This window comes from Bombina bombina, chromosome 5 (assembly GCF_027579735.1).
Source record: "Bombina bombina isolate aBomBom1 chromosome 5, aBomBom1.pri, whole genome shotgun sequence".
NCBI classification, from domain to species: domain Eukaryota; kingdom Metazoa; phylum Chordata; class Amphibia; order Anura; family Bombinatoridae; genus Bombina; species Bombina bombina.
In genome coordinates this window covers 138409710-138426371 of record NC_069503.1, presented here as the reverse complement: position 1 = coordinate 138426371, position 16662 = coordinate 138409710, and the positions used below count along the sequence as shown (strand labels likewise).

General features: G+C 38.8%; 1 protein-coding gene across 1 annotated transcript; it reads left to right on the top strand.

The window, feature by feature from the left end:
• The first annotated feature begins 5389 nt into the window (after nucleotides 1-5389).
• Nucleotides 5390-16431, top strand: LOC128661394 (cathelicidin-1). The gene is made up of 4 exons (XM_053715652.1): nucleotides 5390-5590; nucleotides 9687-9791; nucleotides 14857-14931; nucleotides 16276-16431. Exons 1-4 carry the CDS (start codon nucleotides 5390-5392, stop codon nucleotides 16429-16431), a joined length of 537 nt encoding a protein of 178 aa, XP_053571627.1.
• Nucleotides 16432-16662: the final 231 nt, after the last annotated feature.

The window sequence follows — 16662 nt, the reverse complement described above, 5'->3', positions numbered from 1 at the left end:
TTATCACTCCCTTCGGCTTATACCAGTTTAAGGTCATGCCGTTTGGAATGAAGAACGACCCAGCCACTTTTCAAAGAATGGTAGACCGCCTGTTGGATGGCCTCCAGGACTATGCCTGTGCATACCTGGATGACATCGCCATCTATAGCGAGACCTGGGAGGACCATCTGGTCCACCTAGGCGTCGTCTTAGATCATCTTCGAGCCGCCGGCCTAACCTTGAAGCCAGATAAGTGTACCATTGGGTGCTCGGAAGTTCAGTACTTAGGCCACCGAGTCGGCTGCGGTAAGCAGCAACCCGAGATGGCCAAAGTCGAGGCAGTGGCTAACTGGCCCACCCCCAGGACCAAAACCCAAGTCCTTGCCTTTCTGGGTACTGCAGGCTACTACCGGAGATTCGTCCCTAATTACAGCACCCTCGCCAAACCCCTGACTGACCTTACCCGTAAACGACTTCCCCGACAGGTCCTTTGGTCCCCCGAGTGTGAAAAAGCCTTCCAGAGTCTTAAGTCTGCCTAAATCTCTGCCCCAGTACTGGCCGCTCCTAACCCAGCCAAATGGTTTTCTGTCCACACAGATGCCTCCATGTTTGGGTTCGGGGCCATACTAAGCCAGGCGGATGAGAAAGGACAGGACCACCCCGTTGCCTACATCAGTCGCAAACTGCTACCCCGAGAAGTAGGCTACACGGCGATTGAGAAGGAGTGTCTGGCGCACACAACCCCCTAGTATGGCTCAACCGGGTTTCCGGGGACAATGGGAGACTATTGAGGTGGAGCCTAGCCCTGCAGCCATTTAACTTTGACATCCAGTACCGACCGGGAAAGAGCAATGGGAATGCTGACAGACTTTCCCGGCGGACTGAAGTGGCATAAACTCCTCAGACATCCCCAGGCCGACCTGTGCGTGGATCTAGCCGGGTCTGCCGAACTGGAGGGGGGGAGTTGTCACAGATACTGGGCTGCAGGGGCTGAACCCCTGCCCCCTGTCATGGATACCAGACAGCTAAGTCTACCCCCCCATGCCCCTACAATCTCACCCCTGTTGTTTCTCAGTGATTTTGAGAGCAACCACCATCTCTGGAGACTGTTTGTTTGCTTTGTGTTGGCTTGTTTTTGTGTTCAGAGAAGAGTTGGTTTATGACCAGGAAAACCCTCCTAGGCTGGCCGGGCTCCTGGAACTCCCAGTCGGCCGCCTCACAACGGACACCTGCCTAACCCCTCTCTCAGGCTTACCAGGCTCCTGGAACTCCCGGTCGGCCACAGGACAGCAGAACATCCGCTAAATTTACCCCTGGTCGCTCCAGCAGCCCTTGGCCCCAGAGCTCTGCTCTTTTGGGGATTGGTAGCCCCTAGGGAGGACAAGAGCTGAGGTAATTATCGGAGGGGAGCTCCTTTGGGAACTGTGGGTTTTGGACATCCCTAACCCCATAACTTCAACGGACTGTAACTCCGGTTCCGGTAACGAATCATGCTGATTTTTGGACTGTGGCTTTAAAATGACATACTGGAAGTGCCGCTCCCCCGGGATCACCCTAAAACTGCTACCCCTGTGTCCTGGGATTCTGTGTGACTGTGGCAGCTATGGAGGTGCCAGTGAGTCTAGAGGGGCGGGGATGGTGGGAAAATTGTGGGATTGTCCTTTGTGTTATCAAGATGAGCTGTGTGTATAAAAGGAGTGCATGTTTTACAATAAAATTAGTTCTATTTTTCACCTAAATGCTAGTCTATCTAGTTATTTGGGTGGGCTCCAGCTAAAATCACTTTCCTGGGCTACATAGCCACTTGTTCCAGGCAGAGGAAGGACCCGGTCGACGGCGCTACCCAGTCGGGGTAGTGGGGTATCCGTCACATATATATATATATACACACATACATACACACATACATACATACATACATACATACTCATATTTAGACACCTATATATATATATATATACATACACATATTTAGACACCTGAGATCTCAGATCTTTGAGCCCTTATAACTTTTTAGTGCAATTATTTAAAAATATTTTTTTATCAGACAGTGTTATTATGAGTGTAACTGTACTAAACAATGTATTTTTTTATGTGCTTTGTGGCACTTTTTAATCTTGAGTATCAGTTAACCAGAGCTCTAAAGTCACGGTAGCCCGATGAGTGTAAATCACAATTGCGCTCAAGCATTCACATTTACTTCCAACTCATAGGGGCCGATTTAACAAGGGCCAAATGGCCCCTGTTCCCCTTGTTTCTGCGCGAGCAATCAGGCTCTCCGGAAACAAGAGTTAAGAAGCATCGGTCTTAAGACCGCTGCTCCTTAACTCGTCCGCCAGCTACGATCGGGTTGATTGACACCCCCTGCTAGCGATTCTGCAGGGGGCAGGATTGCACAAGCAGTTCACAAGTACTGCTTGTGCAATGCTAAATGCCGACACCCTATGCTGTTGGCATTTAGCGTTGTCTGTCGTATAGACATTTGTTAAATCAGCCCTTTAATATGTACGCTATTTTCAATGCACACAAAAAGCCCAAAATATCCAAAATCGCTTGCACGCAACAGTTAGCACCGAACATGTAATCTAGCCCACAATAGGTGGAAGTGGATTAGATATAAAAGGAATGGATGCCCTTTACATACAGCAGGAAGCAAACAAAGATATTTAAAGGACATTGAAACGTTATTAGAGCAGATTAACCTGTCGTTTTTTAATGGTGAAATCCCGCCATCCATTTTCCTTATTTGGGCGAGTCAGTCCAGACTTGAGTATCGAGAATACAGAGCTTGCCACTGTCATTGTGTTAACAAAATATCCATTGTTTGACTTCAGCAGAAATTAAAACAAACTTCACATTAGGGACAGATATGTGGCAGGGTTAGGCTTGTGCCGTCTGCCTTGGGCTCTTTCATTTTTTTATGAGTGGAAAAATTCATAATTTCCAGACTTCAACTGCAGCAAAAGTGGGCAACATAAATACTGAAAGTATATTGCAAAGTTAAATACAAAGTAGCAACGATACCACAAAAAAAGGAGATAAAGAACAATATCTAGTTGTTCAAGCTGCAAGGTAAAAAAACCCAGAAAGGAGTAAATAACAATAGAAACAATAGACAGCGCTCAAACAATATTGTTCAATAAAAAATGTAATATATGTATTATAACATAAAGGGCCCGGTTACAAGTGGAGAGCAATTTAACGATCCCTCTCAAGCGTTAACTTCACTAGAAATAAATTTTTTAGCACGTGTCAGGTTGCGCTCATATTATGAGTTAAAAGTGTTTTCTATCGTGCGCAAACTCGACGAGCGCACAAATTGGGTTAGAATATCACATGCACTTTCACGTATTCCCCCATAGAAGTCAATGGAGCACAAAAAGTGGGAAAAAATCTAACTCCCTACTCGCACGCAAAACCAATCGAATATTCTAATGTGCGCTAACGCAACATGAAAATATAAATATTTCACATTCCAATGTTCTGCACATAATAGAATATGTTCAATTTATTCATAAATACATATTTCTACATATATCTGATGGTATTTTGCACAAATATATATTTATACCTATATATATATATATATATATATATATATATATATACACATGATTATATATAGGTATATATATATATATATATATATATATATATATATATATATATATATATATATATATATATATATAGGAATATCTATTTAGAAATACTTAAAACCTTTATTAAATATGAATATTGCATAAATATGTTTTTTCATGTTTTCATCTACTTTGCTGCAAAGGGCTGCAATGCCCCTATATATATATATATATATATATATATATATATATATATATATATATATATATATATACATACAGTATATATATATATATATATATACAGTATATATATGTCTTATTTGTTTATATGTGTATATATGTCTGTAAATACATATATACACATATAAATACATATGTACACATATATATACATATAAATATACATACATATACATCTTTAGACATGTATATGCATGCATCTCAATGTTACAGTACTTTGTCTGCCTTTTTGTTTCTAACACCTGAGATCTCATATCTTTGAGCCTTTATAAATTTTGTGTGCAATATTTTTTTAAAAAATTTAGACAGTGTTATTATGAGTCTTAACTGTACTTTGTAATTTATTTTTGATGTGTTTTGTGACACTATCTTGTTTAGCAAAACAGTTAACCAGAGCTCTGAGGACGCACTAACCCAACGTGGGTTAACTTGAATTGCGCTAAAGCGATCAAGTTTACTTTCAAATTGTAATACGAATGATAAACCCGATGCACGCAAACTCCCGTGATAAACCCCTTATTACTCACGCACAAACGTTTGTGCTCCACTCGTAATCTGGCCCTTATTATGTAAAGACATGTTATAATGTAATAAAATACATAAAAACAAGGATACTTGCATATGCTTGAAGATTCACAAAAGGAATTAGCCCATTTGTCCACTAGTCCACTAGCTTGAGTCTGAAAAACACAACGCGTTTCAAGGTTCCACGTCTTCACTTGGCCTGAAGAAGAGGTGGAACCTTGAAACGCAATATATTGCAAATTTGTTTTAATCTGCATAATAAAGTATTTTACATAATAATATCTAAGGGGTCTATTTATGAAGCAGTGGATGCTGTTTCCGATGCTGTTTCCGACCCACTCCGCTTCAGTTCCGACTGAAGCGGAAGTTAAGAAGCAGCGGTCCTAAGACAGCTGCTCCTTAACTCGTCCGCCACCTCTGAGGTGGTGGACAGCATTTAGCATGATCGGATACGGTCGGGATGATTGACACCCCCTGCTAGCGGCCGATTGGCCGCAAATATGCAGGGGGCGGTATTGCACCAGCAGCTCACAAAAACTGCTGGTGCAATGATAAATGCTGACAGCATATACTGTCGGCATTTATCGATGTGCTGCGGACATGATCCACTATATCGGATCATGTCTGCTCGCACCTACATAAATTGACCCCCAAGTGTTTACTGTCTCCGTTTTCAGAAGGCATTCCACATACCTCCTATGCTGTTCATAGCTAAAATTTGGACTCCCCAATTAATAACTAAAAGTCACATACAAGCTTGTATAATTTCTATAGCAGGTATAGTGATGTTAATTTCTTTCTTTGCTCATATTGAGTTGTTACTATTGGGTTGGATTATGGATTCCAGATAAAGGATGGGATTTTGCCAAGCTCTCTATAGACTCACTAGCTTATTGTGAAATCTATTTACAAAATTCTATTCTATTTAATTTTCTTAAAATAACACAATTGTGAAATAACTGGAAAGATTTTATCATCTCAATATTAGTCACCAAGAGTTGTTTTAAGGGTATAAATTGTGGCATTTTTTGATCAGTAGATATGATTGTTGATCAGTAGATATGAGTGTGGGAAATACCTTCTGGTATCTTTTCCTTTTTCTCATCTTGAATGTGAAGACAAAGCTTTCAGCATTTCCTACGGATGATCCAAGGGGTGCCCAATATATTTCAGCAGTCACACGGGCTATTGAGATTTACAATGAAGAAGACTCAAACACATCTCTATTTAAGCTCCTGAAGGTTGATTCTAATGTAAACACAGTAAGTATTTCAGAGAAATGCATGCAACGGTTATGCTTAAATTTATTGTCTAGCTAATAACTCCATCTTTTATCATATATACTAATAGCTGTCTTGCATGAAATAAACACTTACTGGTGCTGTTTATATGAACATGAAACACATTAAACATGTATATGCATAGTAATAACCATTCATTATTTACTTTGCTGGATTTGCTGTAAAATAAATAGCTTTTGTGTAACAATGTTTTTGTCCAGTGCTCCTTAGAAAGACTGAACAGCAAGGTCTGTAAACTGTTTCCTTAAAGGGACACTGAACCCATTTTTTTTCTTTCGTGATTCAGATAGAGCATGCAATTTTAAGCAACTTTCTAATTTACTCCTATTATCAAATTATCTTCATTCTCTTGGTATCTTTATTTGAAATGCAAGATTGCAAGTTTAGATATCGGCCCATTTTTGGTGAACACACTGAGTTGTTCTTGCTGATTGGTGGATAAATTCACCCACCAATAAACAAGTGCTTTCCATGGTTCTGAAACAAAAAACTAGCTTAGATGCCTTCTTTTTCAAATAAAGAAAGCAAGAGAACGAAGAAAAATTAATAATAGGAGTAAATTAGAAAGTTGCTTAAATTTGCATACCCTATCTGAATCACAAAAGAAAAAATTTGGGTTCAGTGTCCCTTTAAAAAAGCTGCAAATTGGCTGAACTAGCTACATAATAGACAGTGATTGGTTAGAACAGTGAACAAATGAATTTGCAGCTAGCACTGAGTAGCCACAAAGAGTAGTAGGAACAACATAATACTCACCTGAATTTTTAAAGCAGTTAACTAGTGTGGAGTAAAGCAGAGCGCATGGGAGGGACAATACTAATTTATTAATTGTTCAAATTTAAGGGCATTTTATCTTCACAGTTTGTGGACTTGTATTTCTCATCGTAGTAGAGTGCAAAATGTATATTCTGCATGAGAACCAGCAGTATTTAAGCTCAAACACACATATACAATGATCTAAAGAACTTTAAAGATTATATATATATATATATATATATATATATATATATATATATATATATACTGTATATATATATATATATATATATATATATATATATGTGTGTGTGTATGTATATACTATGCAGTCATTGATGTCCCAATAGTGACCTATTAATAACTAGCTAATTGGCTTCAAGGTGTTGTGTGTTACTTTATTAACACTAAAACGTTACACATGTTATATTTATTATTTTATTAATTTATTTAAACAGTTAATATAATTAAAACCACATCTGCATATTATCTGGCTATTCTTTTTTTTTTTTTTTTTTTTTTTAAATATTTTTATTAAGGTTCTGAAGAAGGCATACATAGAATATATGAAACAGAACGTAACATTAACATGATACAGGTAGAGTGTGATACAGTTCTGAATAGAAACACAATACATATCTGAGAAGATAGGTCAAAGGAATGGTATGAGAATATAATGCCTATTATTCTGTATGCTCCCTAGATGGTAAAAGAGGCCACTCTTGGACCTCAACGAGAGATATATAACTATATATAGGGGGCTATTGCAAATGTGAAAGACCACTCATGGATCTTTAAATGAGAACCTTTCTTTTTTTTTTTTTAAAGAAATTAATAGTGTGAACAAGGTAATATAGTGTATACAAGAGATATTTTGGGATTAGAAATACGATAGAAACATCTGTTATATGAATTAAGGGGAATCATATTCATTGGATAGGGGAGAAATAAGATTGCTTTGCCCATAGATTAAATATACCATAAAAGTCTAACATATAAGAATCTCAGTTAAACTCGACCCTGAATGGCATGTTAACATCAAAGAAGCTACACAAAGTCACAGGTAGGGACACATGTTTTAAGGTGAGCAAAATTATGATCACAACTGTAAATTTACACGAGAAATACTTCAGCTAGCAAACTGATAATAGGCTTATTGGGGTAAAAAAGAAAAAAAAAATTGAGAATATCTGGGGGAGGAGAAATAAGAACACACTCCAAACTATGCGAATAGCCTCATGTTGAGCTAGGGTAAGATTTCCTCTCATTAGGGGTTATTATTAACACAGCTATCACAGACATAAATACAGGTTTGAGACTGCCACTTCCTTCTAGGTAAATGTGGGATCTCGCCGCCTCGGCCGCAGACAACAAGACCCAGGTCATACTAGCAAGAGATAGGGGATAGTTGTTCATGATTGCAGCTAAGGGAATCTAGAGAAAATTGGCAAAGTTATGCCTTCACTATGGAAGAGAAGAGAAATATCTGACCAGCAGACACCTCCCTTCAGCTACTATGACTGGCTGCCTTTACCCATGGTATCAGTATATGGCTATTTAGTCCTTTTAGTCAAGCCTCAATCTGTCAAATACTGTTAGCAAACATAAATTGGGCTTAACTAGTTTGAAAATGTGTCTATATCTATACTGTAAAAGGTGTATATAATAAACGTTCAGTAACTGGTGTAAAGACTAGCAAGTACCCAGGAGAGAAATATCATCAGCACCACCTACTGTAAGAAATCTCAGCAGAGTATAAGAGGTATAGCTATAAGCCACTCAACAAGGGTAGTACAGAAGCATTAATTTGTGCTGTAGGGTGTGCGTCAAACAAACATTGAGCGCATAACTTAATAACCAGCCAACATTAGATTACATGGAAAGCATGTGTAGTTTTTCACTCTTATAGCCCCAATCAAACCATAGCTGGTAAATACAGGAAGCATAAGGAAATAGGGGTAATATACACCTTAACAAAAGACCACAACCGGCAACTGGGAAATAAACATAGAATAGAAAATCAAGCGGTACTAAATACAAGTGAGCAGTATAACTTATGAAGCGACCCATCTATATCCATAGGGCTATATCAGTTATTCATGTTGGGGCCTCCGTGAATCACCACTCAGTAATCTTGCTCTCCTGTACCTTAGTGTTTAGCCCACTCCTGTTTTGTAATAGGCTAGTCCAGCGTACTGTCCTGAATAGTCCTGGAGAACATGTCCCCGCATATTAGGCTTCCAGCTACTGCCCCCTGAGAAGTGAGGTCTGAAGCGGAATGTAGATAGGGCCAGAGCTGCAGCCGCAACTGATACGCTCACTGTATCTCCTGGAGCCGGCCCGGCAAACTTGTAGATCCCAGCATCCGCCTGCCCCACAGTGCGTTGAGCAGTCTCCTCTCTCATATCGCATCTCACCTGAGCCTCTGTTGGAACCGGAACCGGAGCGTTAAGGGTTAGAGTAGGCAGAGGTAACAATGCCCCATCTTTATTAACAAGATCTTTTCTCTTGAGAATGTCAATTTGAGGCTGACGGTTAGGGTTGATGCAATTGTCCCAAGCTGCCGTTAATGTGCATCCCATCCGCAGAAAGTGCTCATCCAAAAGGTCCTTAATCTGCTTATATATAGTAAATTCTTCAAGCGCCATTTGACAAATATGGTAATAGATCCCCACAATTAGATGCTTCTAATGGGTGGTATTGATCAATGCTGTTATTGCAGAGACTTATGAAGTAGCCCTGCTCTTTAACGACAGGTCTACAGAGAGAACCCACCGGGGGGGTCTAGATGATGGTAAAAGTCCCCAAAGTAGCTTGGCAGTCCGGGTAGAATTGTAAAAATCCTCAGCCACGAGGATGGAAAGATGGCCGCCGCTCACATGAATTCAAAAGAGAGCCCCGATCCTAATTCAAAAAAGTAACATCCGTGTATAGGTTTGGCTTATGCCAGCTATCAGATAAGAGTCCAGGGTGTGTTAGACGAATTTTCTAGGATCAAACTCTATTAAAAGCTGTAGATATAAGTGTATATTGAAAAATTAGGATCAGAGCAGCAAGTTTATGCGACTGCTCTCATGGGCTCCGGACTCCGCCCCCCCCTTATCTGGCTATTCTTCACTTTCAATACATCATTGTATCAGGCATCATGCATTTAGTGCTTAACTCTAAGCATGTAGGCACACATATAGTGCTTTAGTGCATGACTGAAGTCCTTATTTATAAATGTAAATTATTTGCAGGGGAAGGGGTTGGCCTCTGTCTATTTATCATTATTTTTAAATGTAATGTTTTTTCTTTCCAGACTCCAGCGACAAATCCATTGATTATCCACTTCATTCTCAAGGAGACTATTTGCCTGAAATCAAAAAACCAAAAGACCCAGGAATGTCCATTTAAATCAGACGGTGTAAGTATTAAAGGGACAGTGATGTCAAAATCAAACTTTCACGTAATTCCACCATAGAAGTCAATAGAGAAAAAAAAGTGGAAAAAAAATACCTAACACTCTACTCTCGCGCAAACCCGATCGCATATTCTCTTGTGTGATAAACCGACATGAAAATATGAACATTTTACATTCCAACGTTTTTCACATATAAGAATATGTTCTATTTATTGTGAAATTCATATTTCTATTTATATCTGATGTTTTTTTTGGTACAATATATATTTATACCTATATACCGTATATATATATATATATATATATATATACACATGATTTTATATAGGTATACAGATATAAATAGGAATATATATTTTGAAATACATAGAACATATTCTGCTGTGTGAGGAACATTGGAATGTATAATATTTACAGTAAACATATAGGGGCCGATTTATCATAGCCTGAAAACTTGTTTCCTTTAGGCTCGCTGGAAACAGGAGTTAAGAAGCAGCAGTCTTAAGACATCAATCCGCACGATTGCATACAATCGGGTTGATTGACAACCCCTGCTAGCAGCTGCAGGGGGCGGCATTGCACAAGCAGTTCACCAGAACTGCTTGTGCAATGTTAAATGCAGACAGCGTATGCTGTCTGCATTCAGCGATGTCTGGCGGACATGATACGCTACAGCGTATAATAGCTGCTAGACATTGATAAATCGGCCCCATAGTATAACACTTTATTAAATTTGAATATTGCATGAATATGCTTTTACATGTTTTCCTCTACTTAACTGCAAAGGGCTCCAATGCACTTAAATATATGTCTATACTTCACTTGGCAAGTGCATCTGGACTGAAAGACAGAAAAATGTCATTGTATTAATTAAGTATTCCCTTTTCCAGCACGTTAATAAACTAGCAATTTACATTTACTCTATCAGTATCCAGACAATTTAAAAAAGACAGTGAGAGGGGGCATTGAAGTGTATGACCTATAATGATGGTTTCAACAACCTCAAGGGCAGCCTAGACTGACAAAGTCATTTAAATTTTTGGTTCCGCTGGATTCATTTTTACTATGAGCAGAAGCACAACAAGAAATTAAACATAAAGATGCTAGATTACAAGTGGAGCGCTAATTTATTATACACAGGCAAACGGAAAATTGTGCCCATTTGCAGGTGTGCTATAAATAAACAATCATTACAAGTGGCTGGTTATTGCTACCGAGAGCTCAGAAAATTAATTTTCAAAAAGTGCCCCAAATACCCCCCAAAATAGAGGGTCTTTTATTTTTTTAATTAAAAAAATGTAGCTTTTTTTTCTCCATAAAAAATTTTTAACGTTTTTTAAGGAGTTAAAAATGGCGGGTGTGGGGTGTTAGAAGAAAAATGCACTGAAAAGTGTATTTACGGGGGCGGAGCTAACCGCCGAGAAGACTAGCCGCATATGATAATAGCTCCTGTCTTCACTTTATGTTTTTTGGGGTCAAATTTGCCCTTTGAGCTCACAAATCCTGGGAATGAGGTTTACCCCTAACTGAGACCCTACTACACAAGACAGAGCAAGATTTAGGAGCGCTCCCCCGGCTTTTTGTCGACTCTACAAGGTGCGGCCTAACCACGAGGCGGTGCAAATATGGAGGTTACTCGCATGGCTATATTGGCCCTTTTTGAGGAGCATCACCGCAAACTACTTTGCAGACTGGACCGGCTAATATCGATTAGCGGACACCCGGGCTCGGAGGAGGATTGGCCTCCTGTGGCTCCCATTACCTGTGAGGGTCCTACCTGTGAGAATGACTCCAGCCACAATACGCCAGAAATGGAGTCTTCCGGGGCCCAGGGAGTGATTTGCGTGCAGCCAGATTCCTGTGAGCCTCCCCTGCTCCCCTTGGTCTTCACCCGAGGAGCTGCTGCTAACGCTTGGGATGACGGTGGTAGTCCGAGATCGGAGATGGTAACTGGGGAGAATCTGCAAGACCTGCCCGATCTGCTGCCGCTGAAACACTTCTCCCCTAACGCTTATGCTGCCCGGTCCCCACACGGAGGAGAGACCATCTGGTTGGATGCGGGGACTTACCTTCCCGACACATCTGCATCGCATGCCGAGCAGCTTCCCCAGGCTGCGCCCGCTCTCCCAGCTGTTCGGATGGGAATTCAAAGCTGGCGAGTAGGTGTGGGTTAGTTTGAGGATATTTCTCTGGGTCCCAGGACTTCCAACCACCCGGCCCTTTCAGATATGCCAACCTTAACACAGCGTTGGCTACCGCTGTGGACAATATTCATTGACTCAAGCCAAAGATTTGTTTTTACTCCCAGGGCTTTTACTATCTGCCAGTTTGAAACAGCATAAAAGTGTCCTACCTATTTTAAGTACTTTACACTTCCATCTTTACCTATATTATGCTAAGAGATCATACATGCATTAACTTTCTGTCACTATGCCTCTGAAGTGGGTAATATTTTATCTTTAAACGCACACATAGAATAGTTTTCGCTTTGGGGTATTTCTCATGACTGTCTGCAACCATTCTCCTTTATTTATACATACGGCTAGAATGTACAAGGACACCACAGGTTTACACTTCTGCCGCATGTTGTCATAGTATTCCTAGATATCTACATACATTTAGTTTGGGCAGATAATACTGTGTCTCTATTATAAGGATGATGGGATATACTATCACGTATGTACAAGATAATGTAACCCTATGTGAGCTCCTAGAGTAGGATTAGTATAGAACAAGGAGGATTGTACTACATGTTTAAGTACTTGCATGTAATCTCGCTCAGACCACCTGTGTGTATCACCCTGGACACCATAACTCTTTAGTCTCTAAATAACCCTTGCAAGGTATAGTTATTATTATGGGATGTTAACTACTTTATATGTATAAGCTAACTATCTTATGTAAGAAAGTTTTACAATATCAATGCATTAATTGAGGCAGCGATTGGAGTAGTGTATGCGCTAAAGTTTACTATGTAGTTCAAACAAATGGTGTGTTTTGAAATTTATTAGGGGTGAGTATTCAACTCTCCCCGTGAGCAGTCACAAACGTGGATTATGTTCCACCTCACCAACATTCCAGCAAGCTATTGTCAGGCACTAGCAGCCGCATATTAGACTTAACGTCCCTAAAGCTAATCTTAAGTGACATTTGGTAGCTCCAGGATATCAGTGACGCTTAATGTGAATTTTCCCTTGGATTGGGTCCGGATCCGCTACCCCCCCCCCCCACGTATCTGTGTGGTAAGGGATAAATAATTTGTCCCCCACACTCCCTTTTAGCAGAGTGAAGTAGTCTCTGCTCTGTCCGTAGAGCCTTAGTTTTTGCTTGTTCATATAGTAGTGTGCAGAAGGCTTGCAGGATCTTATTACTGATAGTTCCAGTACGAATAACCTTATGTGTATTAATTTCTGAAGTTTTCCCTATAATCTGCCATTATGAATATTATCCTGAGTTTAATGTTTATAGACGACACAGCACCATAATCTTAGTAATGAAGTTAGCTCATTTGAATATCACCTATCTGTTCCATATGTGCATGTCAAACTGTCTATGGGGCTCGTTAGCTCTGACGTAGTGTCTGGTATTTGTATCTTTGACGTTCTTCAGCTTAACTGGAACATCTTCCCTTAATGATATTATTAGTTTTAGGGACCTACTCGTGGTCCTAGCTGTCATGGGAAGGAGCCTGTAGAACGTAGGCCTTACCTAGGTCTGCATTACTTAAAACCCCTCTGAGTAGTACTTTTAACACAGGGGTCCAAAAGTGGCTCCAGCAGTATTGGGGGGAAAATGAGGGTGATATCAGGTTTGCCTTTTAATCTTTACACATTTAACTGCATCTCAATTTGGAACAGCCATATGTACACTATGTTAAGGGTGTTATCTATTTATCTGTACATATGTTGCTATGTATCTTGTATTTTCGCTCTCTCTTAAGTATGCGATATGTATCTTATTATGTACTATGCGTCATGTGTCTGTATGAGCAAACTTTTTTTTTTGTCTTGGAAGTTGTTATTCCCTCAATAAAAATACTTTACAAAAAAAAAAAAAAAAGTGTATTTACATTGCGGTCTATGGGAACTGTGTGCTCCCAGTAAATATATATGTATATGCTTATATCCATATACATGTATTTGTTTATATATGTATTTACATACATTAATACATATGTATATATTCGTATATATATATATATATATATATATATATATATATTTTAAATTGCTGGCCATCGCTGCGCAACTGGAGCCTATGGAAGCACGCTCTCAGGAGCGCAAAGCTTCTATGCAATGCGAACGCCAGCTCCCATTCGCAAGTATGACTCCGTGGAGCACAAATATCACTCCAATTGTAATGTGGCCCAAAGTATATTTAATTATTTACATTTTGTCTGTGCCTTTTTATTCAGATACAAATGTTTGATTTACTTCTGAAGGAGAGTGTAGATGTTACGAGACCAATGTCATGTCTAACTCATTATTGTGCAATCTACCACTTCAGTTAAAGGGACAGTTCACTGTAAAATTGCTTTTCCCTGAATGTGTTTCCCATGACTTGCTATAGCAGCTGCAGCATATAAACTGTAAGAGATATTGCTAATCGATGCTTCTTTTTGCAGAAGAAATAACGGATTTGCTCTTTGAAACCACAGCACATCAAAATAGGCTTACCTTGCTGACAGATCAAATCTTGTTATCTTATCATTTTAACACTTCCCTTTATTATCTCTGTCTCTGTACAATACTTAGATGAACAATTGAAAATAAACAATGTAGAGCTTTATCTCTCCCATCTCCCACTGTGAGTGTAATTTCTTCTGCTGGCTGTGTCTACATAGTTACTCAATAGCATGTACCTAGGTATAGAAACTTTCAGTATAGGTAGGGTTAATACAGGCTAAATCAGCTATTTCAAATGCCAATATAAAAGCTAATGAGCTATTTGTTAACAATTTAATATACTCCAGCATGTAAAATTGATCACTGGTAACAAATTAAAGGAGAGAAAGTTTTTTGGTAAACTGACCCTTTAATAAGTCTACAAATATTTTTTTTTTCCACAGTTGCTAAAAGTGTGTTCTCTCCACATCTTTATGGAGCAAGCAAACAAAGTCATCTGCGATACTGTCACCAAACAGGTAAACAATAAAAAAAAATGTATTATTATTTTTTCCAGAAAGTTTCCTTGGACAAGATTTTCACACTATTAGGGGCTGAATTATCAAGGGCCGAATTGCCCCTGATCCCCCTGTTTCCACACAAGCCTTCAGGCTCACCAGAAACAGCAGTTAAGAAGCAGCGGTCTTAAGAGAGCTGCTCAGGCGGCGGACAGCAATCAACCCAATCCTATACGATCGGGTTGATTGACATCCCCTGCTAGTGGCCGATTGGCTGCGAATCTGCAGGGGGCGGCATTGCACAAGCAGTTCACTAGAACTGCTTGTGCAATGCTAAATGCCGACAGCGTATGCTGTGGGCATTCAGCGAAGTCTGTCGGACATGATACGCTGAGTGGATCATGTCGGACAGACCGTTGATAAATCAAGGTGGAGGTTTTTGAGCAAAATCTCCTGTTTTAAACCAAATGGTTTCTCTATAAATGTTTTCATTTGTTTTATTGTGAGAATAAAAACAAAATGAGCATATATTATTTTTGTAGAGTAATCAGTCAAAGCCAGGTCTGAAAAATCAAAATAAGAAAAACTGTCCAGTAAATGCCTTTGGCACTGCTGAACATATTTCCTTGCACTAGAAGCCGTTATGATCCATTTCCATTCAAAAGGTGATAGATCTATACAGTGTATATTTATTTATATATATATATATATATATATATATATATATATATATATATATATATACATCAATCACCTTTTCGCACCAACATTTTTTCCATCACATAGAATAGATTATGGTTTATTGAAAAAATCTTGTCTGAAAAAGTAAATTCAATAAGTCAGCTGCTTATGCTCATTGGCTGTTAGGTAAATGCTACCAATGCACATTGGCTAATAGGTATAAATCAGCCTTTCATTAAAAGGGACATGAAACCCAAAAACTTTCTTCCATGATTCAGATAGAGCATTTAAATAACTTTCTAATTTACTTCTATTATCTAATTTGCTTCATTCTTTTGGTATACTTTGTTGAAAAACATACCTAGGTAGGTTCAGGAGCTAGGAACAAGCAGCTGGTTGGTGGTTGCACATATATGCTTGTTGTTACTGGCTTACCGATGTGTTAAGCTAACTCCCAGGTGTGCATTGTTGCTCCTCCAACAAAGGATACTAAGAGAATGAAGCAAAATTGATAATAGAAGTAAATTGGAGATTTGCTTAAAAATGTATGCTCTATCTGACTCATGAAAGAAAAAATGTGGGTTTTATGTTAAAGAACAACAATTATCGATATATATTAATGTCCAGGAAGTGACTATTTAAAAAAATCATTAATCATAATTTATTTTATTGCATATATTTTAGCATTTCCGACAAAGGAGAAGCATTCCAGTCTCCAAAGTGAAATGTAGAAATGAGAAGCAAAGAAGATGTGTGACTGACAACAAAAAATATTTACCTGGAGGATTCTCACCTATTAATAACATCCAGGTGAATACTTTGAAGAATAAAAATTATTAAAATATCTTAAGATTGTGTGTAAAGTTTGTTCAAAAAAGAAGTATTTCAAGAGTGCTTAGACCGGGTAAAAGATAAAAAACAATCTTTATTGGTATTCCATAGTATATGTCCACAAAAAATAAAAAAACAAAAACAGAACATACTTCCAAAATTGCTTCAAATACTGTACACTGTAGATTTTTTTTTAATGACAAGCTTTATTGAAAATGTATAAATAGTACAAATCATCCA

Excerpts from the sequence above, each read along its gene's own strand:
- LOC128661394 (XM_053715652.1), top strand. The coding sequence starts at position 5,390 with ATGAGTGTGGGAAATACCTTCTGGTATCTTTTCCTTTTTCTCATCTTG. Across the intron at positions 9,792-14,856 it reads GTCCATTTAAATCAGACGGT|TTGCTAAAAGTGTGTTCTCT; the intron begins GTAAGTATTAAA and ends TTTTTTCCACAG. Across the intron at positions 14,932-16,275 it reads GCGATACTGTCACCAAACAG|CATTTCCGACAAAGGAGAAG; the intron begins GTAAACAATAAA and ends CATATATTTTAG.